Source organism: Alternaria arborescens, assembly GCF_004154835.1.
Source record: "Alternaria arborescens strain FERA 675 chromosome Unknown contig_16, whole genome shotgun sequence".
NCBI lineage: Eukaryota > Fungi > Ascomycota > Dothideomycetes > Pleosporales > Pleosporaceae > Alternaria > Alternaria arborescens.
The window spans coordinates 566,748-593,851 of NW_021167871.1; the positions used below are offsets into that span (position 1 = coordinate 566,748).

Genomic DNA, 27,104 nt, shown 5'->3' on the forward strand with positions numbered 1-27,104 from the left:
TGGGCAATGGGCGACGCTAAAAGCTTGACAGCGCGCACCAATCCGGGGTAGATGGCCTTCTCAGCGATACCAAACTCGCCCTTGCGCTAGATTGATTACTTATCCCTGAAGAGCAGTATGTGGCTCGATGGGTGCATGAGGCTCTCGATTAGAGTGTTCTCTTAATAGAATCTGACAGGGGCTACAAGCGATGAGGCGATGAGGCGATGTCGGGAAACAGGTAATGCGGGAGCGAGGCGGAAGCAGGCGGCAAATGCCTTTGTGTGAAGACGGACAAGACACAGGGTGAAAGGCAGCACTACACTAGGTACTGAGAATTCAGAACATTCCCCTGGACATCTGCAGTAAGTAGCTCAGCTCAGGGCGTTGTTCGCAGCCGCGCCTTCCCCACGTTTCCTCCGACCCCCGCCAATGGCTCGCAATTAAAAATTAGCTTACCTCCGAGCTCGCTGCCACCCGCGAGCTGTTGTCGACGGCGAGTTGGCCGACTCACCCTGTACTGTGTCCCTCTCTACCTTCCCTCAACTGACCCAACGACCTCGCTCAGGCCAATTGCACCCTCAACTGCCCGGGCTGCTGTCATCCCCTCACTATGGCGACCGTCACGGAAGAAGTGCGCGAGGTGCTGCTGGGCACCACCGACGAGCCCCAGCTGTCGCAGCTCACGCGCGCCGCCTTTATGAAACACGCCCAAAAGGACGAGTCAGGCGAATACTATCTCGACCAAGACCAATTCATCACAGCGGTCGCGCCCGAGGGCGAGGACTACGTAAGCAGGGCTGTCTGCATAGTATCGAGTCATCCAAGCTAATGACGTGCCCGCTTCCAGCACAAGATCAAGCGGTACCAGTATGGCATCCTCTTCCAGGTCGCCGATCGCGACCAGAAGGGCAAGGTCAGCATCCATGACTGGTCCGTCTTCCAGAACCTGCTCGCCAAACCCGACGCCGAGTACGAGGTCGTCTTCCGCTTCTTCGACAAGCAGCGGACCGGCTACATCAACTTCGACGACTTCTACGAGACATGGAAGGCGCACAAGACCGAGGACAGCCTGCCCTTCGACTGGGAGGGCGGCTGGGCCTCGCTGTACATTGGCTCCAAGAAGCACAGGCACACCATGACCTACCCCCAGTTTGCCCAGCTGCTGCGAGGGCTACAGGGAGAGCGTGTGCGACAGGGCTTCACCTATTTCGACAAGAACAAGGACGGCTTCATCGAGCCGGAGCACTTCCAGCGCATAATACGCGAGACTGCGAGCCACAAGCTCTCCGACTACCTCCTCGAGAACCTGCCCACTCTCTGCAACATCTCGGTTGGCAGCAAGATCTCCTACGCCAATGTGCGCGCCTTCCAGAACGTCATCCAGCAGATGGACATGATCGAGCTCATCATCCGCAATGCCACACAGAAGAGCTCTGACGGCAAGATCACCCGTACAGATTTCCTTAACGAGGCCGCGCGGATAAGTCGCTTCAACCTCTACACGCCCATGGAAGCAGACATTCTCTTCCACTTTGCTGGTTTGGATGAGGCTTCCGGACGCCTCGGTCTGCGAGACTTTGCCCGCGTCCTCGATCCATCGTGGCACACTGCAGGATCTTTGGCGGCCGCAGGCATATCCGAAGCTGGCCAAAAGGTCTTTGCGACCACAAAGTCTATATGGCACGACATTCTGGAGTCGATCCACCACTTCGCCCTCGGTTCGCTGGCTGGTGCGTTTGGTGCCTTTATGGTCTACCCTATTGATTTGGTCAAGACGAGAATGCAGAACCAGAGAAGTTCAGGTGTTGGACATGTCCTCTACAAGAACTCGCTCGACTGTGCAAAGAAGGTCATTAAGAATGAGGGTTTCAAGGGACTCTACTCTGGCGTCCTGCCTCAGCTTGTTGGTGTAGCACCGGAGAAAGCTATCAAGCTCACAGTCAACGACCTCGTTCGTGGAAAGATGACAGACAAGGCAACAGGCCAGATCAAGTTTCCCGCTGAGATGCTGGCTGGTGGTACTGCTGGTGCCTGCCAAGTTGTACGTTATCCCCTGTCTTGATCATTTCAAGTAACAACGATTGCTAACACGCCATGTTCAGGTCTTCACAAACCCTCTCGAGATTGTCAAGATTCGGTTACAGATCCAGGGTGAACTGTCCAAGAACGTTGAGGGTGTTCCTAGGCGGTCCGCCATGTGGATCGTCCGCAACTTGGGTCTCGTTGGTCTCTACAAGGGTGCTAGCGCATGTCTTCTGCGTGACGGTACGTGTTGCTTGCTATTGCATCTCGATGTCGCTGACCCGTCCATCAGTTCCCTTCTCCGCCATCTACTTCCCTACCTACAGCCATCTGAAGAGAGATTTCTTCGGCGAGAGTCCACAAAAGTCACTAGGCGTACTACAAATGCTGAGCGCTGGTGCCATCGCTGGTATGCCTGCAGCGTACTTGACCACACCGTGCGACGTTATCAAGACCAGGTTACAGGTAGAGGCACGAAAGGGCGAAGTGGCATACACTGGTCTTCGTCATGCGGCGACAACCATCTTCAAGGAAGAAGGTTTCAAGGCGTTCTTCAAGGGCGGGCCTGCCCGTATCATGCGATCGTCTCCACAATTCGGTTTCACGCTGGCTGGTTATGAAGTTCTACAGCGAGGTGAGTTTTGCATGACACCTTGTTGCGCACATGGCCGACTAACATGCCTACAGCTCTGCCGATGCCAGGATCTAGCCATGATTCGGCAAGTCTGGAACCATCAGTCGGGCTTGAGGAAGCGACGGCGCCGTTGCCGTACCTGCGCAGCCGCAACGCGCTCAAGGTAATCCTCGACCTGGACGAGAACTTTGGCCGACCCAAGTTGCCCGCCGGCAGCAAGTTCAGTGGGATTCCCGGATTCGGCAAGAAGCCGGAAGCGTGATAGAATCAATGCAGGTGCTTAGCCGATGTGCATTATTACGGGTGAGGGATAAAATGGGATTGGCCAATTTATGGGTGGGATACCGTTTCTGGCGCCAACAACAGCTTTATCAGCCACGAGTTGTTTTGGGGCGTTGATCTACCAAGGAGCATGTTTTTACTCGCTAGTTGGCAGTGACTGTGGGGGTAGGCGTGTCTGTCACAATTCTGTTGGAGCATTTCTGAGCGGCACAATAATAGACAAGGGCGCATGCAGCACAAGACTGTACGATAGGGCGGTTGCATTTGACAGCGGGAGGAGAGGGGAAGACAGATGTGGACTGCATGCTGTAGTCGGCCACGCATGCACATGTAGTCGACAGGTGTCCGGGTAGATAGAATAGGAGGATTTCTGGCATAGTCTGGCATTCAGACTGGGCAGTTAATATAGAGGGTAGCTCAATCCAGGTGCGGCGTGTCAAGCGAACAGCAAGCCGCAGCAGGGCAACATGGCACCACGCCGCATGAGTTTCCGCGAATAGCCAATCTGACAAATTTGGCCGTGAGAGAGAGAATTAGCACGAAGCTCGCCGAAGGATAGTTCAGGAAGTCTAGGAGACGGACTAAAGAGCAAAAGTCACAATAGGGCCGATGGAGGCTTTTGGGCGTGAAAGAGGCGGGGCTGGGCTCGGTCCCCCGTGGAGTAGCTAGAAGTGCATGTGGGGTCCAAGAGCAGCTAGCGGCTATCTGTGCGGGGATGGAAACTTCGGTGGGAGCCTCATAAAAACTGGATTGGATTAGAGCCTCGCTCGCGCTGGTGGTAAGCTGGGGCTGCGCCTCGCAGGAGCCAAAGAAGGGCGACTGGCGCGACGGTCATGATTCCGTCTAGATCCATCGTCGTTGCAGAGCATCCAACTTGCACGCGCTGTCCTTCACCCTCGCTGCCCAGTTGCTTGTTGTATCTTGCACCGCTGACCTAACCCGCCTTCCGCCTGTTCCAGCGTCCGCAGACAGGGCCGTCCAGTCAACAACCCCCGCAAGTCAGCCTCCTCACCCGCCGCAGTCTCCCCCCCTTCAAGAGCTATCCGTTTCCTGCATGCCGTAAGGGCAGACAAGGCTCGCACACTGTTACCATCATCTATGCCATCTGTGAACAAACGCCTGCCCCATCGCAGCCTGCGCGAGTTGATGTTTGCGATCGGCAGAGCCCTTCGACACCGCCTTGAGGCTGAAAAAGAGCCGTCGCACTGGCACCCTCGGGTATGTTTTCACCGCGCAGAGCCGCTTCAACGTTGGCGTCTTTACTTTGCATCATATCTCCACATATATTTCGCGACTCATGATACTGTTCGCTGTATTTCAGTTCCGATGACCAACAACCCGTCTTTTCCACATAGTCACCCCTGCTTTGCCCCATTCGCTCGATCCGAGCGTCTCTAGCCTGGCACGCTTCCGACGGCACCTCGCTTTTCTCATCTCTGTTTATCGTATCCATTCCGCCAGACTTGCTGCTCTGGACCCTTCTTCTTCCATCGTCGCGAGAAGAATGCAGCCCATGGCCCTGCTGACTCTCCTCCAGACAGCTATTCAAGACTGGTCTTGCTGTGCCACACGCTCTCTTCATCGCCGCCTGGGTCTTTCTCTAGGGGCATTCGCTGAGCGCTCACTGGGATAATTATCTCTCTGTTCCATCATCTCGATAACCATCTTCCTAACCTGCGGAACCCGCTGTCCAAATGCTCGACGCCATCCAATCCGTGGAATACTACCAGGACGACGAATTCCTTCCGAAATCACCCCTCTTGAAAGCCAGATTTGTAAAGGCAACACCATCTCCGGACCCACCACCCCCGATAACGACAGTCGTCCGCCATCAACTCATTCGCCAGAGTGTCAGTCCATCTCGATCCCGCAACCGAAAAAAATCTAATTCTCGCAAGATCCGAACCCGGCCGACCCAAGGAGACTGGGTGCTCATTCGTGAAATGGATCCTAATCGCCCAGATATTGCCCAAAAAGCAAGCGAGCAGGCCCTGAACTCTGACTCTGAATCTGACCAAGGACCTGGCTCTGGGGACGACGAGATGCTAGATGCTGAAACCTCCAACACGGCAACTGCCCAGTCTCCTCCTAATCATGGTCAGTCAGTGCCGTCTACTACTTGTCCTGCCAACCAGCAACCTACTTTGCTAGAAGTACTTGCCTCAGCACCTGATCCGAAAGCGACAGCTACCCACAGAGATTCCGTGATCGAAGACGAAGTCATTAGACCTTTTGGCTTTGCGGCAGCAGACAGGCGCACCTCTCAACCATCTGCAGTCCACACAGCACCGAATGGTGTACGATCTAACATAAACGGAACAAATAGAACGCCATCCATCTCAACCGCATTGTCCAACGTGTCATTGCAGCCACCAAATCAGTTGCCAAACAGTCTCTCCCAGGAGCATGACTCAGCAACATCTCCTGGTCTACGGCAACTAACCATTCCGCAACGAGGGGGACTTTCCGCAGATACCCTACCAGCATTACAGGCGCCATCTCCTGCGCGTGATGCAGCAGCAGGCTCGCCCAGTCAGCAACTACCCTCATTCCGACATATGGACGATATAGCGAAGTCTGCAACGAGTGATCACGAAGCAACCAGATCCAACAGCATCAGCTTCTCACATAGACAATCCGTATCTTCAGTAGGACAATCGCCAACATCGATAGTGCGTGCTCTGTCCATTAGCTCTCACTCTCCGGCAACGCCATTTCCCCCACTAAGTGCCTCTTCGCCCATGAGTGCTCATGAGATACCACACCGAGGTGATCTGTTTCTACGCACCTCAGGGGGAGGTGCATTTGGCACAGATGCTCGGAGACCATCACATGCAGCATCAGACAACAGTCCTTACACAGCCACATTGCACTCCGCATCCACCAGTGACAGTTATCAGAGCTCGGATGGCCTCAGTCCTGGTACACAGCCAACACCCATCGAACCAAGGCAAAGGCATATGAGTTTAGATGGTGCGCTCGCGTCGAGAGTGCTTCCACCTCCATTGAACTCTGGGTTACAGCAGCAATCAACCCCACATATCGTTGGATGTTTCAAGTGCGACTATCCAGGCTGCACTGCTGCACCTTTCCAGACGCAATATCTTCTCAAGTAAGTTGTCTCGCTCTTCAGGTCAACGTTGCCAAAATTCTAGGTGCTGACTTATGCAGCTCGCACACCAACGTGCATTCGTCAAATAGACCACATTACTGTCCAGTCAAAGACTGTCCACGAGGCGAAGGTGGCAAAGGTTTCAAACGCAAGAATGAAATGATACGACATGGGCTTGTGCATCAGTCACCTGGATACGTATGCCCGTTTTGTCCAGACCGCGAGCACAAGTATCCGAGGCCAGACAACCTGCAAAGGTGTGTACACTCCTGAAGAAACTCAGTTTGAGCCAAGCTAATAGAAGCTGTAGACACGTACGTGTTCATCACACTGATAAGGACAAAGATGACCCTCAACTACGAGACGTCCTTGCTCAGCGACCCGAAGGTGGTAGCCGTGGGCGGAGAAGACGTGTAAGCGACTCTGGCCATTGAAGCGCTAGATAATCTATTGAGGGCATCTGATACTGCTTCGATATTGCCTGTCCTTTTGGTAAAACTCTTCTCTTTCTTCTGGCGCTTAGCGATATTCTGGCGTTTTGCAATTCACTTCATGGGAGGCTAGGTGGCACAAACTGGGAGGCACTTTTTCCACGAAGCCGAGGATAGGACATCTGTTTCACCCCCTCTCTCTTCTCTTTATCTCTTACGGCTTCTCGTGGTTTTACGATGTATCGTTTTTGTCACCTTCACCTTTCTATCCTTCGCTGGATCACTTCACCTTCAGTTCTTCTTAGTTCTCGATTGTACTAGGTATATGTTTGAGCTTCGGCTTGATACTGTTATTAGTATTATCTTGTCCTACTTATCTTGCTGAGTTGGTTGGATTGTCTAGTATGCATGCACCTTGCAATCAAAGAAGGTTTGAGCATTAATTATATTGGAGATTCTCGATCACACTAGTGAAGAAGGCCCGGCGCTAGCGGATGGTTCGAAGAGCCTTTCGAATTTTGATTCTCCAGATGATTTGGGAAGGATCTTGGGCAAGAGGAATCAACTGAATAGGTAGAGGATGATTTCTGGGTTTACTGTAGCAACTCGCGAATAGCAGGTTTCAGTCACAACAACACGTCCAGCATCGAATATAAGCCACTTACTGAACACAAAAATTGCCATATAAACGAGTGATTCGTAGATCGCTGTTGAGTCAACACTTTCAACATCTCTGCAAGCGTGAAGTTGGTAGTGAAGGCTGCGGCGAAATATCGTGGGTGAAAGGTAATTTGTACGGGCATAGGAAGTGGATAGGCGATTACGGTACCCTTCGAGGATAACCGGAGTTGTGCGGTACTGATCTCCAAAGTCCAGTACATCGGTGGTATCATGATCATCTCCATATGAGATGCACATTTAGTGAGGGTAAGGTACTGTGTCCTACATGGAAGTTGAAACACTGGATCTTCTGTGCTATGGAGAGAACAAGTGCCAGCACACTATTGCTGCCTACACGATAATAGCTTGGCACATGTAAAGCAATCACACAAATATAGGTGAGAGAATGGAATGGGACATTCAAGGTCTGAGCAATACCTATGTGTACATATGCTCCCTCTAGTGCGCCTATTGCGCCACGCCATAATAACCGAGGAAATGCAATAGTGCGAACAACAACTCGCTGTTCCAACAGCGGTGACTTCGTGAGATCGTTGAAGAGTAACAATGAATGCTGTTTCAAAATGGCTCGAAATGGCTATACCCAAATGTGTACAGTAGCACGAGGCTGGAAATGCGATATTATGCGAGAAGTTTATGTAAGGGATGATGGTGCTCGACCTTCTACAGGGGTCGGTTCCGTTGTGACTTGGATGCTAGGTAGTCTTTCGAGATCCAGGTTCAATGCTGGCAATTGTGGCGCCCTGGTGTTGATGGGGCTTTCGTAGTTGGGCGGATCTTCGTATGCGGGCGCATCTTCTCGCGGTATCTCTGGCGACGGTCCGCCGCTTCCACCATGACTCCTTTCTGGGTTCAGCGGCACGACCTCAAAGCCTTCGCTGTTGGGGCCGGTTGAGTGCGAGTTTGAACGCGAGGCATCTGCGAAGTCGTAGTCATCGGATGCGTGTGAATCAACTGATTGTGCGAGAGAGGTAACGGAAAGACCGCGTGCGTGTGCGTCGCGGCCACGGCTTTGACCAGAGAATGACGCCGCAGAATCTAAGAGGGGTCGGTTATCGCTTTCGGAAGAATTGGCCCTTAGTCGAGTGCCGTCGTGCCTTGCAACACCGAGGTCACCGTAGGCTACGGCAGATACCCGCTGTTCGCGGCTTCGATTTCTGGTCTGGTGCTCAGCGATGAGCATTTGTGATACAGAGAGGTCTGCAGCTTCTTCGGCCCTTCGTCGGATATCTGCGAGTGCTTGGACGTCTCCACGAGCGCGTGCCTCTCTTCGCGCTTGCCGGCGTGCTTCTCGATCCGTTGCTTCGATACGTCGTGCCAGTCGTATTTGGTATAGGGATTCCATCTCCTCTTCTCGTTGTCTCTCTTCCTCGTCTAGTGTCTCTGGGAGCTCAACGACCGTGTCGACGCCCGCGCGCTCACCCTCGCGAGCCAATACCCTCTCATTCTCCCGTGCGGCGGAAGAGTAGGCGGGCAGCGTCATAACACTGCGAATCGACGTGTTCCTGTCAACCCCAGCTGCCGTGGTGCTGTTCATCTGCCTCTCAGGATCCCCAGCCGCAGCTCCGCTCATCTCACCACTTGCCCTACTTGTACTGCCCCGGTATTCCGTGTCTTGTAGACTCGTCGAGTAGTCATTTCGGCGCGGGCGCTTGCGGAACGCCTTCCAGGAGAATAACGAAGGTAGTTTGTCGTTGGACGACTGTTGTGCTTTCTTTGCGGCGCGATATGGTGCTCGGAACTTGAGGGTCGAGAAGTATGTGATGATGAGTATAACCAAGATGGCAACGGCGATGACTCCAACCTAGGCAATCAGGGTCAGTCAGGGCTCCAGGGTAACACGGAAGGGTTGCACGCGGAAAACTTACAACAACAAAGGTCCTGCCTTGCTTGGAGATCTCTCTCCGCTCCAACGCGCCTTCCCTTGCATGCCGCGCAGGTAACAACATGATACCAAAACAACCATACACCAGTTATGTCAAACGTCAAATGCTTCAACCAAAGGATGTTGCCGAAGCCTTGTTTTCACAATGAGATCACTTGTTTGGACAAAGGTGGATCGCCCAAGCTTCGGAAGGCCCGCGTTCTTGGTTACTGTTTCGCACTAGGAGCTGTCGAACCGTTGCGTCGAAACGTCTAAGCAGGCGGCGGCGGCGGCAGCGGCAGCGGCGGTGAGCGAGTCGTAGATGTGGTTAGGATATTGGGGATCGGTGTCAGGTGTATAGTCTGGGAATAACTAGACGACTGACAACAATGGGGGGAAAGCCGCGAGTGATGTTCTGGCTAGGCCTGCGCCCGGATGCTTGCCTTGGCAGCTGAGGGTTAATGCGGATGCTGGGATGATGGGGAGCAGTGACTAGGGGCTCTGTGGCTGGGGAGGCGGCGACTGCGAGCGCAAATAGACATTAAATCTACAGTAAAGTGTAGCACGGCAACACTGTAATAATTCAGCCTCTAGCGATCTCCCAACGGTTTTGTACCATAGCCGCTAGGCTCCTCACCTCAGCGGTTGAGGCAAAAGCAAGAGCTCATGTCATCTCCAGAAACCTGCTACTATTTTAGGGTCTCTCCCAGATTCAAGGATACGCTAGCGCCGGGCACTGATTGGAGCTCGTACTGCACAATGATCGCATTCACATGCTTGATCTACAAGAGTGGCACAGGCGACGCTGGTCGTAATAGTGGCCGTAAATTATTCAAAAGGGTATATGCTTCGATCTCCAAAGTCGTCAATGACTACGCTGGCTGGCAAAACTCAAGTTAGATACAAGAACTGGCGCACTGACACTATACTAGAACTTCTTATCCAGCTTTTTCAAGAAACTGCCAATACCCTTCTCCACTTTATCTACCCGTTTTCCGATGTTCGAGTTGCGTTGCGGCGCGTTGGGGTTCTCGTGATCTTGCACCGCGGCTTCAGTCTCCGTTGGTCTGTAAAACTGTTGATGCAAATTTTGTCCTTGAGGTTGAGCTGTTGTGCTACCATACTGATATTGTGCATAGCCCGGGGATGCCATTGGTTGATATTGCTGAGGAGGAAATCCAGGAGACGGTACAGCAGAATGCGCAGGCGGCGATTGGGGGGCAGGCGGAAATCCGGGCGAGTTCGGGTAGTTGGCGTACTGCTGAACTGGCATGGTGGATGTTCGCTTCATGGCGGGAGGTGGCGGGGTATGGCCATTGTATTGGCCTGGTGGAAGCGCAGATGGAGGTGGTGCAAACGACGGCGGACTTTGTGGTGCACTCGGCACTGACCCCGCCGTGTTTGTACGGTGCACACTCGGTGGACCAGTAAAGCCCTGGCCTGGCGCTGGTGGTCCTGGAAAGTACGATCCTGATGTCGGCTGGGGCGCAAATGAAGCTTGTAGTGGGTTGCTGTATTGTGCGGCATGCTGATCGTGTACAGCGGCAGACCCAAGACCAGTGCCGTCGTTTGCGTCTGGCGGTGGTGGTGTCTTTTCACGATGCGCGATAGGCTCTGGCGCGGCTGGAGCTGCCGGATTGTATGCCATTGGAGCGTAGTTGGGCGGCTGCTCGCTGGGAGGGGGTGATGTTGGTGCGGGTGCGGTAGGAGGGCCAGGGAATGACTGCGTTGTACTGACACTCGGAGTCCGACTAGTGTGTGATATGGCTGCACTCTCCAGCCTCGCGATGACAGGACTCAGGGCATCATTCTTATGTTCCGAGTGCGTTGGGGTGGCATTAGGGTTGCGCGTAATCTGCAGTTGGTGCGGTTGTAGCACTCTCCGAATAGAGTCAAGAAAGAGGCTCGCATCTTCTGGTGTCCAAAAATACAAATCTACCGTGTGCAGCCTGTACATGTATTTGCCCTGGTTCGAGGGATCGGGTGTGGGAAGATGCCACTGTGACGTGTCATGATGCGGACTCGCGTTGCCGATGTGACTCTGGAAGGCATCGACCGTGAGGGTGAACAAGCACGGGTGCTTGTATGTTTGCTCAATCTTGATGGTGTCCAGCTGACCGGCAAAGGCATCCTGGTTGGGTGTGCCCGCATGGTTCGCTACTTCTATGCGCCCACTCTGGCGCATGGGATTGTGGTAAAGGTAGACATAGGAGCCTTTGTCGAAGCGATGATGTGGGGGTTGCTGGGTAGGTGGGGAGATGTAGTAATGGACGTCTGCAAAGCTGTCTAAATGTCAGTACAGCTTCGAGGCCCAAGCATATCTTACTACTTACAGCGTCAAGAGGGACACTTCACCCTGCTGTGGAGGCATTGTGTTAGTGTACGATGATGGTCTATCGGGCGTCCAAGATGTCTGACAGCCCAAGATGTCCCAGGATGTGGAGACGCTGTAGAGAAGTAGTAAGACGAACAGTTAGTACTCTTGGAGAATCATCAGGAGAGATCAAAGGCATATATAGGGTCGCAAGGCTGTCATATAAGCCGACGACAGCTCCGACCAACAGCTGCGCGGTCTTCTATTTGTGTCGTCCTCGAAGCGCCCGCCCATTAGTGTCGACTTTAGTAGGCGCCGGTCCAAGCTCTGCCGAATGGAGCGGGCAGTAGCGATCCACTCGTGACTTGCGGACCTCCGAGCCAATCCAGAAATTTGCTGCGTAGAGCATCCGCCGACGACACCACGCGCAATCATACCTGGAGGCTGCATCGAGCCTCACCGTTGATACTCGCTACCAGATACACGGTCGCTCTTATCATCACATCGGCCATCGCGCCCACCTGCTGCCGCAGCCCGTCGAGGGCAAATTCCCACCACCACTGCAGCCAATATGTCTCTCGTCAACCTCGCACATGTCTGCTCGCACATGCAGAACGCCTCCAAAGCTCGCCTTGGATTGACATCAATACCAGTCTCCAAGATGCACGTTAACATTGCGCTGGGTCTGCAACGCGAAGGCTTCCTCTCTTCAGTCACACTCGGCGGGCCAACACCACCAAAGCCCTTTCTCCTCCAGACACAGCAAGATCCCGAGCAACTAGACATAATGGCACAGAAGCTGAAGGAGGAGCCATGGCTTGCATACCCCATTGATGCATCAGCAGGCACTGGAGAGAAGGCACCACTAGGTCAAGAGCAGGTCCACGATATACATGTACCTCAGAACCCGGCGCGGAGACGGTTATGGCTTGGCCTAAAGTACTGGCAAAACGAGCCCGTATTGAAGAACATGAAGCTAGTTTCCAAGCCCACACGGCGGATATGGCTGACGAGCGAGGATTTGGGCAAGATCACGAGGACACGCGAATCGAGCTACGTAAAGGGACTGACGCATCCCGGAGAATGCATGTTCCTTACAACAGACCGAGGAATACTCGAGGCAAGAGAATGTGTGGAGCGACAGTTGGGTGGTATGGCGCTTTGCAGAGTGTGGTAGTGGAAGAAGGCTGCATATACGGTTATGGACTGTATGACATTATTGTACCAGTATCATGATGGAGCGGAATTGCATCAATGGAGCTTGCATAGGAGTAACGCGCCATACGCAACTGTAGAATATCAACCCCAGTCACAACCAATTTTGACTTGACCTCTGCACGATCCTAGACCCTGAGTCTATCAGCGAAGAAACTTGGTCGAACACGTCGGTGCACTGGTACAGAGGTTGGACTGGAGGGGTGCAAAATCCAAGTGGATCCGAGTTAACGTTACCAGTCGTGTACAGCGAATATCCTGGTTCAAAAAAACTTCGCAACATGGACAGCCTGTCCACTAAGACAGCATTACCACACTCGGGCAGCAATACATTATTATTGTTGTTGTTGGTGGGGTCTGTTTGTTGACGTGTTCTGTCACGTTGCTTAGAGTGTAGACTTGCTCGCGACCATAGTTCTCATAAAGCAATTATCTACAGAGTCGTTCTAATTCCCGTGGTCCAGGGATGTATTCTCATACCAATGTCGTAACCATTTCGCTTCCATATCATCTCAATACACACGCCAATGCTTTCAAATATTGGCGCAAGGGGGAATATGTCCAAAGAAATTCGTAATTCTGACCATAGCCAGTGCCAGATGCTCCAAACCCAACTCCGATATCCCGTCATTATTTGACATGTCCCATAAGCTTAGACATAGCTGCGTCGGCTCCGACTGTGGCTCTGGTGCGAGTAGCGAGGGCTGCGGGAGCGGTGGCCGTGACGGGAGCGGTGGACTTCGCGCTTCACAACGACTCGGTCATTACGGTGGTGACGGTGCACAAGTAGAGCCAATATGGCAGTGATGAAGAAGAAAATGATGTTCCTGCACAGGATTAGATTCGTGTTTGCTTCCAACCTTTTCTGAAATTGAACTTACATGATTCCGAAAGCCCATGAAGCCTTGAGCATGGCGCATTGGCGGTCGATGTTGAACCCCCACCTGTCTCCACTGACCGTGAATAAACCAAGATCAGCGCTGTAGGAACCATTCCTTTCCCAGTTGGAGCAATCAGCATCAGCAATCCCTCGGAGAGCATAGACGGCTCCGATAAAGGCGCCCATGAAAAGAAGGTCGATGAAAGCCACGAATTTGGCAGAGTGTTTCGCGCGCGTGTAGAGGAAGAGGGTGCCTATAGCCCATGCTGCGCCGAGCACCGATACGATGAATAGGACGAGGATTGACGTTGGTGTGAGGAGGCCGCGGCTGTTGTACCAGTCGACGAACCAGGCGAGCATGCCCAGGCACGGGATCAAGGTGATGATCTGGAAGACGCGCCAAAAGATGAAGGATAGTCCGGAGAACGACATGATGGCAGTTGGCAGGATCGCAAAAGTGCTTCGAGAGAAGAGGTGTTTGCTTTGGTCGAGCTGTCAGCTGAACCACGGTCGGTTAATGCCGTGTAACGAAGCAGGTGCGATGCGACAAGAGAGATGCAGGACGACGACAAGCCGCCGAAAAAAATGCAGGGCAGCGCGCTTTTAAGATCTTGCAGTGATAGGACGGACCAGGATGCGTCTTGTTTTGCGATCGGGTTGCAGAATGGTCGCGGTGTTGCAAGGTGACGTATTGAGCATGGAAACCGGGATGTATACTTTAAAGTGGGATGCCTACTCGGGTGGTGGGTATGGTGAAGGCGGGGGAGGCTGGTACTTTGTGGCTGGATCGTGCCTTCCTCATTTCTAGCCAACCAAACCGCCAAAAAACGCGACGGACAGACCACACCCTCAAACACGACCTGCACCGGCGGCAGAACTGGTTTTCGACTATTAAAATGTGTTCGCATCCTGCCATGCCTCGACGCTCGCGGCTCGATACTCGACGCGCATTAGTGGCATCGCGTGGAACAGCAACACACACGCCGTAGCTGAGCGTGGGTCTGGACAGCTGTCGGCGCCCAACCCGCTCCCATCAGCCTAGACGGCATGTGGGCGTCGCCATCATTCGTGGATCCTCGCAGAACCGCCGAGCAAGCGGCCGTTGAGCCTGCACTCACCTGGCCCTGAAATTCGACCCGACCAGACGTCTTTGCGCTCATCACCCAGAGCCTTGGGCCCAAGCTCCCCAATGCAAGGGCTACCTTGCGTGAATCCGGACGTTATGGAGAAGCACCGTGGAGCTCCTTCGACGTCAAATCTCACCTGCTCGCCTGTGCCGCTCTGCCTCAGCCCACAGTCTGCGCCTAAGGATTGTTTTTCATTTCGTGCTGCATGGTGATGGGATTGCTGACCGCCGAGAGGCACAAGAATCAGCCGGCCTTATCACAGCCTGCCATTCTCTACCATCCAAGCCATAACACTGGGGTCGCTATTGGTCTCCCCACCTGCGGATGCACCTCTTCTGCAAAAGGATTGCCATTGCACTGGGCCGCTCGCTTCGCGGATTAACCTGCAGCAACTCGGTAGGATGAGTCTCTTATCAGCAGCCAGACCGCATTCGACACACTGCCCTGTGCTCCGCATCCTGAGCGCCGGGACAAGCGGACATGGGTTTTTTTCGAGAATAGGTTCGATATATACGACCTGGTACCGCGAACGTGTCTGCCTTATTAACCCCTCGTGTTCTTTTCTGCGCGTGGTAGTTCCCATGTTGTTTTGATCGCATGAGCCTCAATGCCATCCCACACTCTTTCATCCGCTTGTTTCTAATCAATACCACCACATCATCGGCCGACGCCTTTGTTTCATTGTTGTTCCTGGATTCTTGCGGCAGGCATAGCATTTACCGAAATAGGCGAGAAAGCGGGCAACACGATACTCCAGAGCCAATCATATTGCCTCTTCCTGATTTTGTTCGAAGCTCAGTATAGAAAAACATCTCAAGTTCGATGCAAATATAGAACGATCTCCTTTGTCCAAACTTTACATCCGACCACCGACGAATCTATAGCTCTACCAACGACTCGAGCAAGATATGTCGGCACGAGGCGCGCGTAGTCGAAAGGTACAGCAGAAAGAAGTCGAGAAGAAAGAGAAGAAGGCGGTTGTAAAGGGAAAGGCTCCCGAACGGATACAGGAAAACCATGATGCGTTTACAGAGTGGCGTCCATCACCAAACTCTAGTAATCCCAGGAGTGGGATTCAACGCTCCCTTACAGTTTCCAGCAACAACAGTCATGCAACATCGCGAAGCAGTTCTACGCACGATGGTGGCAGCAGCAGTCGACCACGACTACATACTCTTCCATCCGACGTCTCTTCCGGAAGTCGACCTCCGCCAACGAATTCTTCTAGAGCCGAATCCGTATCAGACAACTCGGCAAAAGGCAAGGACAAGACAAAGTACCAGGCAAAAGGTAAAGATACAAAAGCTCCTCGCGGTAGAGGGGGAGGAGTGCCAATAAAGAAGAGCGTTGCACCGACGCCCACACCTCCTGTCTTTAGGTCTGAATCGTCCGCGTCCTACGCCTTTCCAACCGACCAGAAAACATGGCTGAACTTCAAGGTTTGGACGGATGGCAAAGATGGCATGCGCCCATATGGAGGGTTCGACTACGTAAGTTGTTAGTATGCATGAAGAAGCTAAATCCATCTGACGCAGTATTTCAGGATGAAGATATGCAGCACGGTAGTGTGCTTATCTATTTCAAAGAGGAGCAGGTAGACGAGGATCGCCCAGTTCCTTCGATCCGGGCTGATTTGGAGGTCCTTCAAAATTCAGGCTCCACTTGGCTGAGTAATGCCTTGTTGTACGGTCAAATAGATGATAACGACGTCGATGACTGGGCGCTTTCGGAGAGCGCAAGTTCACCATCGCAGCCTTTCTCCCCAAATTTTCCACAACCTACACAACGGCGGATGTTAGGTCCAACATCACCAGGCGGACGATCTCCGCCGCCTTTTGACATCGACCAGTCACATAGCATAGATTCTCGGACTACTTCTAGAGCCTATCATCCATCTGAAGCCTCCCATCGACACTACACCAATTCGCCACCTCCTTTTCAACAGAGTTTCCAACGCAACCCAACCCACGAGATATGGTTCACCGCGCCCGAAAACATAAGGACACCTCAGGGGCAGAGACTCCATCACGTTGCTATTCGTAATTTCCTGGCCATGTTGCATGGCAAACCTATAGTTGGAGCAGACGTGTATGACATGCTGAGTACACTGCAACCCCAGATACATATCATGTACGATCTTGACACGGACGCTCGATCTGGAATGACAGCTAGGGAACGTAGTGTCCAAATGATTACAGAATACCTTGGCCGATATGGTATCGATGACTTACGCAACAATGTTCGACGAGCTCTTGGGCTTTTGGCATGGGCAGAACAGGACACTATCAAGTGGCGACAAGGCTACCTCGAGAGCTTTGTACACTTAGCTGGTGTCATGACACCGGAAATAGAGGACCACCCGGATTTCAAACGCCTCTCTGTGGTCACAAGGCGGAACCTCGGTTTAGCTGCGAAGACATTGCAATTGCGCGTCATGGAAGCAGAGGAAAAACTGTCCAACTTCGACTTCAGTGATCTCTGGGAAGACACACTGAAAACTGCTAATAGCACAGTCTATCAGAGCTACCAGTCGTTTCGCCAGTTCCTTATTGGTCATTTCACCCGCATATACGGTAATTGGCCACCGACCTCCGACAAGACATGGCTTAATCGCAAGGTTGTGAACGCTATGCAAGAAGATTTTGGTTCTCTGTACGATTATTTCGTCGACCGAGACGTGATATGGAATCCTCGAGAAGAGCGAGCATCTCGTAAGTGGGAGATGGCTCATCGAAAAAATGACAATTTCAGTGCAGACTTGCCAGAGCTCGGTATGACGGATATGCTGGTCACCTACGATGCAAAGAACGGGTATGCACACATTCCACATCCGTACCCCTTACTTCCTAGAGAGGTACCAAAGACGGGCAAGGACAAGGAGAAAAAGAGCTTCTTCTCTTCACTGAAAAAGGATAAGCCCAAGGATACCACAAAGGACGCAAAAGCACAACTGCAGCTCTCCATTATCTTTAGCGATGCAACTAATATCGAGAAACTGGACGTTAACTTCAACGGTAATTGACAGAAAATGAACACTTGTCGGCCTGTGCTGACGTTTTCTTAGGATCTACGCTTATTGACAAGTTCGAACAGTTCGAGCTCACCACCGACTTGAAACACATGACACCGCGCGAAGCACGTCTAGGACGTTGGGTGCTTCTGTACGGCGTGCTGCAGGTCTTGTCAACCCTATCTGTCGACGTCCAAAGTCTGAAGCACACGGACGGCGTGCGATACTTCCTGAACACCGATCTCAAGCGCATGCCTGAGTGGGTAAGCAACGGTCAGATAGAGCATCTAGAAGCTAGGCAGCAACGATCTTGGTGTTGGCAGCGCGCATGGGATCCAATGCCTGCGCAATCTGCGCCTGTAGAGCTCGATGCAACACCGAACAGCGAACGTACGAGCCACCATGAAGATGCACGACACGCTGAGATAGCAGGTCATAACTTTCCCAGTCCACCACCGCAACATGCACTCCCTCCCCCACCGCAGCACGCACTTCCTCCACCCCCACCAAGTCTCGACGGCGCAACACTGATGCAGAACGACATCCGCCGCCTAGGAGAGAAAATCAACAACCTCCACCTCTCTCACAACGCTGGCAATCATTTCCGTCAAGAATTCGAACGCCGCCGCGAAAACGAGAAAGTCATACAAGACGAATTCACCGATCGCAAACCACGTTTACAAGGCGAGACGTTCGGGCCTCGAGCAGCTCGCGACAGAAATACTGACAATACCTTCAACCCGCGAATGGATTCTCTCCCACGTTCCCGCGACCGCGATGCGCCACCCAGAAGCCAATCGCGCATGGACGACAGCTTTCGCCTCACAGAATCCGACTTCTCGCCGCATGCCCACACCAACGATTTCATCGACCGTCAGCAAGCCTCCCTCTTACCACCTGCACTCCACTCGGGTCTCCACAGTCATACGAACAGTCTGAATACCGATCTGGGCGCTTACCCCTTCAACGTGAGTGAAAATGAGATGCAGTGGCCGGTTCCCCCAGGGTACAATGAAAGCAATCATTCGTGGAGGGAAGGGAGGGAGAGCACAGTGCTAGGGGAAGGATATGGAGCCATGGACTTTGGTATGAGGGATGGTGTAGATGAGGGCAGGAATGAAGGGATGCAGGGCACGGGGATGAGAAGGACACCTAGAAGGGTGCATGAGAGAAGTGGGTGGGATTAGTGTGGACTTGGTAGGAAGGCGGAAGTTGGCATGCGCGTGGATTTTTAATTGAATATACCCTCTTATTTTCATTTGTGTTCTTTCTTGGATTAGCAAAGGAGAACAAAACTGCAGGGTCGCAACGCTGGGTACTACTGGGGGTACAGAAAAAGTCAAACAACGGTGCATTAATAGGTTTCAGCATCTTTGTCTGGGTATCATATGTTTATCTTTAGTTGCTGTTGCCAAGCGAGAAGAAAGCCCTTCTCTTTTCTCTCGCCTGCTGTTCTGAAATTGACCCTTCATTCTTCGGTCTTCCACGCTTTCCCTTTTTGGTTATTGGCTTGGGGGCGATGGATTGCTTCTCTGGTGACGGCGCTGTAGATTTGACGACTTCCCTGATAGTCTGTTTCGAAAGGCAAAAGTCGATATGGGCATTGAAGCTCGCGTCATCTGGCGGTTGAGAGATGGAGCAAATGGGACACTGCCATTGCGGTTCGGGCGCCGATCGTTCCTCTTCCTGGTGCCCTTGTTCCTGAGACAGCTTTTCCAACTCATTCATCTCGTCGTTGCGCTCTTGTTGTGCGGCTTCTTCAAATTCCTCCTCGGGCCAGGTCTCCCATGTCCCTTCATTCTTTGAGGTGGAGGCCTTTGAAGAAGTCGACGATGTCTTGGCTGCACGGCCGAAGAAGTCGATTCCAGGCTTCTTTGTGCTGATGATCTGTGTGACTCTCAGGCCCATGAGACGCAACTTCAGGTCCGGTATTTCCTTCATCAGCTTCTCCAGCATAGGGAGACTGTATCTGTATAAGTCATCCGCTTTGTTAACAGCAAATGGCGGTGTCGTCTGTCGTGTATGCACTTCGTAGGTATGAAGTTTGATCTTGATGCAGAGGGTCCTCCCTTTATACTCAGTGCGCTTCAGGTCTCCTTCGAGCTCTTCGGCGACGTGACGAAGCTTGTCGCGCAGGGCATCGCGATCCCCTAGCTCCCTGAAAGTAGTCTCTGTCCCGACACTCTTGCGCTCACGGTCTTCCGCAGGTTTGACAATGGTACGTCCCAGACCTAGATAGCACTGCATCAAGAACTGGAATGCCTTCTGACCGAATAGCTTCGCCAGATATGCTCGATGTGCATAGATGTCTCCGCAGGTCTTCACGCCTATAGCATCCAGCTCTCGTTCAAAGACGCGACCAATGCCGTTCACCTTGCGTGTAGGTAGGGTCCTCATGAACTCTACAATTGTCTGTCTGTCACTGGGGAGCAGAAACTGCCCATTTGGCTTGTTCTTGTTTGAGCAAATCTTGGCGAGTTTGGCATTTGCTGCGATACCGGCAGAGACGGTGATCTTGGCCTTCTCATAGACGTCTGCGCGCATTTGGCTGACTGCTTCCTCGGGGGTCATATGGTGCTCTTGGCAGTACTCTGTGAGATTCAGGTATGCCTCGTCGCAGCTCGCACTCTGGAAATTAGGATCGTACATTGCAAGGACTTCGCGGACCTCTTCTGCCTTGGCCATGTATTTCGCGAAGTTCATAGGGACGCAAATTAGCTGTGGACAGAGTTTCATGGCAACAAAGCCGGCCATGCCCGAGCGGCAGCCAAACTTCCTCGCATGATAGTTGCAGGTCGTCAGCACACCTTTGCCGACCGCAAACGGAACGTCTTTCAGCTCCGGGCGATCGAGCTCCTCTACGGCGGCATAAAAAGCATCACAATCGAGGTGTACAATGACCTGACTCATGTCCCTGCTCAGCTCCAATTCAGCGATATAGTCGTCGGCTCTGCGCTGGTCAGAGGTCAGGTCAATCTTCTCCAGCTGACGTCTCTTTGCCAGGATCTTGTTGATCTTCTCTGTAAGATTCTTGTCCTTGACTTCCTCGTTGTTGAAGAACTTGGAGCCCTTGGATGCATTGTAGATGACCTCGGAGACCTTTGTTTGGTCTACAGTATCTTGTCCGGCTTTTGTGAGCGAGGGGCCGAGCAGGTGGTACTTTAAGGAGTCGTGCTCGGCCGAGGCTGTTCGTGCGGGCTGTGGACGCTCTGGTCTGTCTCGAGATTCTGCTTCGGGAGTGGTCATGGTGGGTGAGGCAGGCGCGGGAGGCAAATCGAACGCGTCGAGGGTTGGACTACTGAGGCCATAGTGGGAGACAGGCGAGCCATGAGGCTGCTCGCATGGTACGGATGAATGGGCAGACCCTGCGGCATCGCTCATGGTAAGTGGGGGTCATCTTCGGGAGAGGACGAGATGATGGCCCACTAAAACGCGAGATGAGGCGTGGAAGACTCATGACGCGCTTTCACGCTTGCGCCCAGCTGGGACTAGCCTCCCTGAAACCGTGCTCTCCAGGATATTCAGGGCCACCAGAATCATCTCACACCAACACAGACACTCGCTCCGCACAGTCCGAAACCCTTCTCCTGTTCTCGTCCATCCCTTTGACAATGGACTGGACACCAACCGTCTACAACCCTCCACCGCTGGCATTGTAGAAGTGGGGCAATACACGTAGAGCTCGCTGCTGTTTCGACCCTGCAGACACCCGACACGCTACTAGCGGCCATCAACATACCACCATCAACACCGCCATTACCCCCCGAGCAACCACCTGTAGCCTCCCCGGAAGGCCATGATCTCCCTCCGCACACGCAGCATAACATCCACCCTATAGCTGCACCACTCCCTAGAGGATGCCCATCGAACGAACCGACCGAAATAACCCACGGCCATTGAAGCCGACGCTCGCTAGTAACCGAACTGCTGCGAAGACGCCCTTGACCCCTCGACTTGCGGTTGCGCCCACCGCTTCCTCCACCGTTAGCTCATCGAGCACCCGCACCACCCGCACCAGCAATGGAACCACCCCGGCAAAGCCTGCTGCTTCCTCACACAACGACGTGACGCCTGTGAAGGCCTTCCTGAGCAGCAATGTGACTCCTCGCTCTTCTTCGAGGAAATCCCGCGTTGGTGTAGACAGCACGTCGTCGACACCCAGCGGCACACCCTCCGCCACACCGAGCAGCTCGCGGCCAGGGTCCACGGTAGACTTTCACAGTGGACACAGTGCCGTGGGAAAGAGCGGTGGTTCTTCAGTCGGAGTCCGCCCGCGCAGTACACCGGGACCAAGCAGCAGCCATGTCACGCCAACCCCGAGGTCTTCGATTGGCGCCTACAACAACCCCCCGTCCGAGACGGGTTCCAGGAAAGACGCTTCGTCGCTGTTTTTCCATGCCAACGACGCCCGCCCGCACGAGCAACCGGCACTAGTACTAGCAACAGCACCCCAAAAGAAAACACCTACCTTCTTCTACGCCGATGGCAGACAAGATGACGCCCCTCCGAAACACAACGTGCCGTCGCCACCGCTATCGTCAGTGGGGAGAGCTCAGCCAGAGAGCAAGTTCTTCCACGCAGACTCGCTTTCTGAGAAAAAAGACCGTCAGCCGATCCTCACTCCACCAGTTATGCCCATGTCGCCAGATCTGCTCCCGCCTTCTGAGAACCTACAGTCGCTGCGTCCACCATCCCCTACCAAAGACTTTGCGCATCTGTCGTATCGCAAGGGAGCCTCTCAGGTCCGGCCAGCTCTTAGTAGAGGCAGTTCTGGAAACTCGGCATTGGCCATCTTGGCTGGACCGAACACGCCGGATGTGTCTGATCGCACCAGACGCAGGTCCAGTGTTGCCTCTACTATAAAGCGAGGACATGTCAAGAGTTCTAGCCTGTCGTCAATCGATTCTGTGACTAGCTTGAAAAAGGCACCGACTGCTGAATCATCCGCCATGGCACCAAGCCCGCTACATACTGAAAATCGCGCTCCTGGCGATGCAGCAGCTACGCCTTCTCCACGCTTGACTGCGTTCTCCCCTATAGGATCTCCGGTATCCGGCAGTCCATCGAGAAATAGCGATGGCAAGAGTGCGCTCGAAATGATGAATGAGCTTGCTGCCAATGCACGAAGGGAACGTAAAGTGCTTGACCTCGAGATCAGTAACTCCTCGCTTCTTGCTATCAACCGGTCCTTGGAAAAAGAAGTTCGAAAGCAAAAGGCTGAGCTCAGACGCTTCCGTCGCATGAGCCGAGCTGGAGTCTTTTCTGTTGACACGGCTGGCGAACCCCTGGAAACCTCGGCTATTGGCGCTGGTAATATAGGAGATCTGTCTGACATGTCCGAGGCGGAAGAAGAAGAAACACCTGAAGAGGAGGAAGAGGAGGACCCGGAAAGCAGCGACTCGTCTTTCGACGACGGCGCTTTGAGCCCAAGCGCTCAACTGGAGCGGGATGAAACACATCGCTCACGAGACGAGAAGCGTCTCCAGTTAGACCTCTCAAAACATCGAGAGATGCTCAACGACAGTCAGAAGATGAACCAGAGTCTGAAGAAATGTCTCGGGTGGACAGAGCAGCTGATTAAGGATGGTCAAAAGGCATTGGAGTACAAAGTGCACGTCAGCGATGTCAAAGTAGGTGGCCGCGTACTTGTTCCAGAAGACGACGACAACGATATCAGCGAAAAGCGGGAATCCAGGGGCCTCCTCAGCCCTTGGAGTCCAATACACAGCGCCATAGAAGCTCTGGACTCTCCGTTCTTCCCACAACAGAGCCGAGTCATCGACCGAGACAGTGGTATAGACCTCGAAGGTCTTGAACACATGGAGGAAGACAGCGACCAGTCTCGGGCAGCATCTCCTCAGGACGAGGGCCCATCTAGGAGTCCTGTGAAAGAGTTCCGTCCCAAACTGCCAGGCCAATGGATCTCGTACGCAACGACACGAGAAACGGACCTGAAGAAGCACGAGACCCTCAGCCCACTTGGCTCACCATTTGAAGAGCGAATCAGGTATCTCCATGCGTCTATCGACGCCCTGGAAGCGTCATAACCATATAAACTTTCGCTTCTTCCAGTTTGCACATACCCACCTTACATACCCACCTTACATACCCAACTTTTGTTTGCAGCATGGGAACAGGCGTTTACTATGAAGGATAGCTTTGCCGGTCTGCATTTTCACACCACTGGCGCACAACGGCACAATGCGTCGAATGTGATTTCGACGCCCCTACGACCGTTTCCTTTGTTTTTGATTGTTCGTTCTTTTCACGGCCGCAATGTACACTCTCGTTTATTTGATAATGTCTGAATCTACGGCCTTGAACAATCTTTGACAAGATTGGGTCGCGTATTGGGCTTTTGTGTGTGCAGTCAGTCAGTTTTAATGATACCCCCCGCTTCAAGCGTTTACATACAAACACATACATAGCCAATACATACATCACTTTTTCACTTGTTAGCCATGTAGAGCCTGTACCATTTTTGCGATGACCGCTCGGGCGACCTGCCGAGCTCAGCTGTGACGTACACGGGACCAAGCATTGTAAGACGAGATCAAGTCGAATATTGAGACAGTGAATATTTCGAATCCGTCTGAAGATGTTTGTCTATTGCAATGTTCTATCACATATTCCCCTATCTGAACAGAAAAGCGACAATGGAGCCAGCATTGATCTACGGGTATCCAGAAAAAAGAAAAAAGAAAACGATGAACATATAGAAGAAAAGATAACCATGAGCCGCATGACACGTTAATTTAAGCCCAGTAACCCAGGAGCGCCATCAGACCAGCACCAAGGACCATAAGGCCGAAAGCCTTGAGTGTCCGGCTAACAGGACCTTTTTGCATGTAAGGGCTGAACATGAACTCGTGGGCCATGAGCTCGACAAGTCCAGTGTAGATGAGGATACCAGCACTGATGGAATCGAAAACACCATTGGTAAGCAGTGTAGTGCGTGACTCTGGAGCAAACGATTGTCGGACACCTAGGCCGATGGCAATAGCGATGGGGGTGGAGAGACCATAAGCTAGACCAAGGAGGTACGGCGTCCAGCGCTTGGATGCTGGCCAAGGAACCTCAGCCAGACGCGTTCCCAACCCCAGACCCTCGAACATCTGGTGGAATACCAAGACGATGTAAAGCGTAATGAACTCCTCGCCAGAGACAGCAAGTGTAAGGCCGATGAAGATAGAGTGGAAGATGACACCGAACTCGAGGATGAAGACGGCTGTCAGCTGGGAAGCGTAACCTTCTGGCACGAGAGCGCGAGGCGTCATATCGGACTTCGACTCAGCTTCGTGGTCAACGTGGTCGCGTTGGTGGCCAAGATGGTCTTCTCCACGCATGTTAGGGTTGGTACCAGCGGACCCTTCGATGTCACCCGCCTTTTGCTCCTTCAAGTTGTTGTCGAAGCTGCTGTAGTCTTCGGCGTGCGCCGCGGGTGGGATTCTTGCAGGTGCGTGGCTGTGCTCATGATCATGATCATTACCGAACTTGGCGTAACGCATGGTCATAAGCTCAAGGAAGAACATAAGGAAGAGGGTCATAAGGGCAATGCCCTCAGGCCAGGGGTATGCGGCAATGACACCGGTCAGACACTCGTTACCCAGTGCTTCGTTCGCTGGTGCGAGAAGATGGATGAATGCAGTAGTGATAATCACACCTGAACCAAAGTACTTTGCAGCGAAGAAGACCCAGTTGGGTACCAACTTGTGGCGCGTACGTCTTGCCAGAACAGGGAACATGGCACCTGTGTGGTGTTAGTGCGCGAAGATCAAGGTGGGATTGTTGTACATACCGAAGCTAGATGCCACCATGATGACAAAAATGGACGAGACGCGGGTACCCATACGGCCATCGTACTCGTTGTCGCTGCCGCAAGTGATGACCTCGTCGGGCTGTGTCTCTGCACCCTGATCTTGACGCAGCACAAGGCGTGCAATCTCGAAAGCGGTAGAAGCCATGGTGGTATGGAAAGAGCTTGCAGTAGATGAAGGGCGGTGTTGCAAAGTATTCGCCTAAGGTATTTTTGACCAAAAGGGCCTCCAATATTGTTGATCTCTCGTTGGTTCGGGCCCGGAAATCTGGTAGTGGTCCAGCGGAGCAGCAAAATCCAGTAAGCTTTCTTGGGTATGCAGAGAAGCTTGGTTCCGGCTCGGCAGTGCGTGTCTTGTACAGTCTTGGGCAACAACAAGCACTATATAATGGGCATTTGACCGCAATTAAGCACCCTGATGGATAGAAGGAAATGCTTGACGGACCTCGTAAGAATTGACGGGGCACAGCGCTGGTAGGAGGATGTGACGACGGGCCATATGCCAAAAGAGCTTTACCTAGAGTACCGTGATGGTGCGCTAAGGGCGAATATTCCACTGGTGCATCGATAAGAGGCCTATCGCGTCGACTGTGGCTGTCATTCGTGGGGGGCGTATTGAAGAGCTATTAGGATATGGAAAGAACGTGGGATTTGTGTCAACCATGGTGTTGGTATTCAGCATGCGCGACGATGAAGTTGTTAGTACGCGGCGAACGAGCGTTCAGCAACTGCCAACTTAGTCAGCCACGATGCTAGCGCGATTCGACTTACTCGAGGCGAACCCTCAACAATCCTACCATGGAGAAGTTCGCGTCCACTTTAAACTCTGGGGCGGTATCGAGTGGCTGAAACTGAGATAAATCTGGAAACACGACACCTTCAGCGCGCACTTTGACGAACCAAGGGAAGAAGAATGAACATCGCAAGCATGTCCGCACCCGAAGTACAACCTAAATTCCGATGAGCTCAACACCCAACAAGACATGCCTATGGATGCAGGCGCGAAAGTAAGAATATGAACTACGCCGTGATGGAATGGTGAGAAAGTAGCGGGATACTTGTGTTGAGATGGCGAGGCTGTCACAAAACTTGGCAAACGGCCTCGTTGAGTAATGTGCTGAGGCTGGGCGTGTCGCGATGCTCGTTGTAACTGCATTTAGGTTCAGACGGAAGCAACTGATGTGGTGATGGGCGCAGTCTCCGCAGTCTCCTCACGCGCTGCCGCGTGATCCGAGGATATGTACCGGGCATCGTCGACAAAGACAGAAATGTAGATGCACGTCGTCTCAGACATGAAAGAGTCCAGGATACTCCCTATAACAACAAAACGTATGCACTTCGGCCCGCTTCAGCTCTCCAGAAGCTCTGAATGGTTGGACCAGATCACACCACCGTGAGGGGCTATTGACTGGTGAGATGTAGAGTACCCGCCAATGCGCGACAGGGCGGGGTCGTCGCATGTACAATTGGGTTCGATGGCCATGGCGATGTCAGCGACTTGATGGAATCCAGGCGATCGAGACATGCAACATGGAAATGAACATCGGCGCACGGAAGAGGGGGATCGAAAAGTTAATACAATCGGTGGTACTGAAACCTGTTTGTGAGGCTAGACGCGAGCAGCCGAGGGCGTGCACTCACACTGCGCTTTGTTGCTGTGGGGAACATCCTGGACGGCTTGGCGCGGTGAAGCATTGATGATGTACCAAGGTACTCTTTCGCGTAGCAACCAGC

At 52.9% G+C, this 27,104-nt stretch overlaps 10 protein-coding genes across 10 annotated transcripts; 5 read left to right on the forward strand and 5 right to left on the reverse strand.

Moving 5' to 3' along the window:
• Positions 1-592: 592 nt before the first annotated feature.
• On the forward strand, positions 593-2,900 carry AA0111_g7347 (Calcium-binding mitochondrial carrier protein; the record flags this gene model as incomplete). Its single annotated transcript, XM_028653671.1, has 5 exons — positions 593-769; positions 830-2,023; positions 2,085-2,247; positions 2,297-2,638; positions 2,692-2,900. The coding sequence occupies 5 exons, from the start codon at positions 593-595 to the stop codon at positions 2,898-2,900; spliced, it is 2,085 nt and encodes a 694-aa protein (XP_028505144.1).
• A 1,714-nt stretch (positions 2,901-4,614) lies between these two features.
• AA0111_g7348 (hypothetical protein) lies at positions 4,615-6,466 on the forward strand (the record flags this gene model as incomplete). The annotated part of the gene is made up of 3 exons (XM_028653672.1): positions 4,615-6,032; positions 6,092-6,289; positions 6,343-6,466. 3 exons carry the CDS (start codon positions 4,615-4,617, stop codon positions 6,464-6,466), a joined length of 1,740 nt encoding a protein of 579 aa, XP_028505148.1.
• Positions 6,467-7,778: 1,312 nt separating this feature from the next.
• AA0111_g7349 (hypothetical protein) lies at positions 7,779-9,093 on the reverse strand (the record flags this gene model as incomplete). Its single annotated transcript, XM_028653673.1, has 2 exons — positions 7,779-8,948; positions 9,013-9,093. The coding sequence occupies 2 exons, from the start codon at positions 9,091-9,093 to the stop codon at positions 7,779-7,781; spliced, it is 1,251 nt and encodes a 416-aa protein (XP_028505283.1).
• Positions 9,094-9,936: 843 nt separating this feature from the next.
• On the reverse strand, positions 9,937-11,379 carry AA0111_g7350 (hypothetical protein; the record flags this gene model as incomplete). The annotated part of the gene is made up of 2 exons (XM_028653675.1): positions 9,937-11,290; positions 11,342-11,379. 2 exons carry the CDS (start codon positions 11,377-11,379, stop codon positions 9,937-9,939), a joined length of 1,392 nt encoding a protein of 463 aa, XP_028505252.1.
• A 514-nt stretch (positions 11,380-11,893) lies between these two features.
• Positions 11,894-12,499, forward strand: AA0111_g7351 (hypothetical protein; the record flags this gene model as incomplete). The annotated part of the gene is made up of 1 exon (XM_028653676.1): positions 11,894-12,499. The coding sequence occupies one exon, from the start codon at positions 11,894-11,896 to the stop codon at positions 12,497-12,499; it is 606 nt and encodes a 201-aa protein (XP_028505251.1).
• A 690-nt stretch (positions 12,500-13,189) lies between these two features.
• On the reverse strand, positions 13,190-13,849 carry AA0111_g7352 (hypothetical protein; the record flags this gene model as incomplete). The annotated part of the gene is made up of 2 exons (XM_028653677.1): positions 13,190-13,364; positions 13,419-13,849. 2 exons carry the CDS (start codon positions 13,847-13,849, stop codon positions 13,190-13,192), a joined length of 606 nt encoding a protein of 201 aa, XP_028505250.1.
• Positions 13,850-15,452: 1,603 nt separating this feature from the next.
• Positions 15,453-18,741, forward strand: AA0111_g7353 (hypothetical protein; the record flags this gene model as incomplete). The annotated part of the gene is made up of 3 exons (XM_028653678.1): positions 15,453-16,034; positions 16,088-17,558; positions 17,609-18,741. The coding sequence occupies 3 exons, from the start codon at positions 15,453-15,455 to the stop codon at positions 18,739-18,741; spliced, it is 3,186 nt and encodes a 1,061-aa protein (XP_028505249.1).
• Positions 18,742-18,952: 211 nt separating this feature from the next.
• Positions 18,953-20,935, reverse strand: AA0111_g7354 (DNA polymerase kappa; the record flags this gene model as incomplete). Its single annotated transcript, XM_028653679.1, has 1 exon — positions 18,953-20,935. The coding sequence occupies one exon, from the start codon at positions 20,933-20,935 to the stop codon at positions 18,953-18,955; it is 1,983 nt and encodes a 660-aa protein (XP_028505256.1).
• A 476-nt stretch (positions 20,936-21,411) lies between these two features.
• Positions 21,412-23,601, forward strand: AA0111_g7355 (hypothetical protein; the record flags this gene model as incomplete). The annotated part of the gene is made up of 1 exon (XM_028653680.1): positions 21,412-23,601. The coding sequence occupies one exon, from the start codon at positions 21,412-21,414 to the stop codon at positions 23,599-23,601; it is 2,190 nt and encodes a 729-aa protein (XP_028505255.1).
• Positions 23,602-24,309: 708 nt separating this feature from the next.
• Positions 24,310-25,518, reverse strand: AA0111_g7356 (hypothetical protein; the record flags this gene model as incomplete). The annotated part of the gene is made up of 2 exons (XM_028653681.1): positions 24,310-25,304; positions 25,353-25,518. The coding sequence occupies 2 exons, from the start codon at positions 25,516-25,518 to the stop codon at positions 24,310-24,312; spliced, it is 1,161 nt and encodes a 386-aa protein (XP_028505254.1).
• Positions 25,519-27,104: the final 1,586 nt, after the last annotated feature.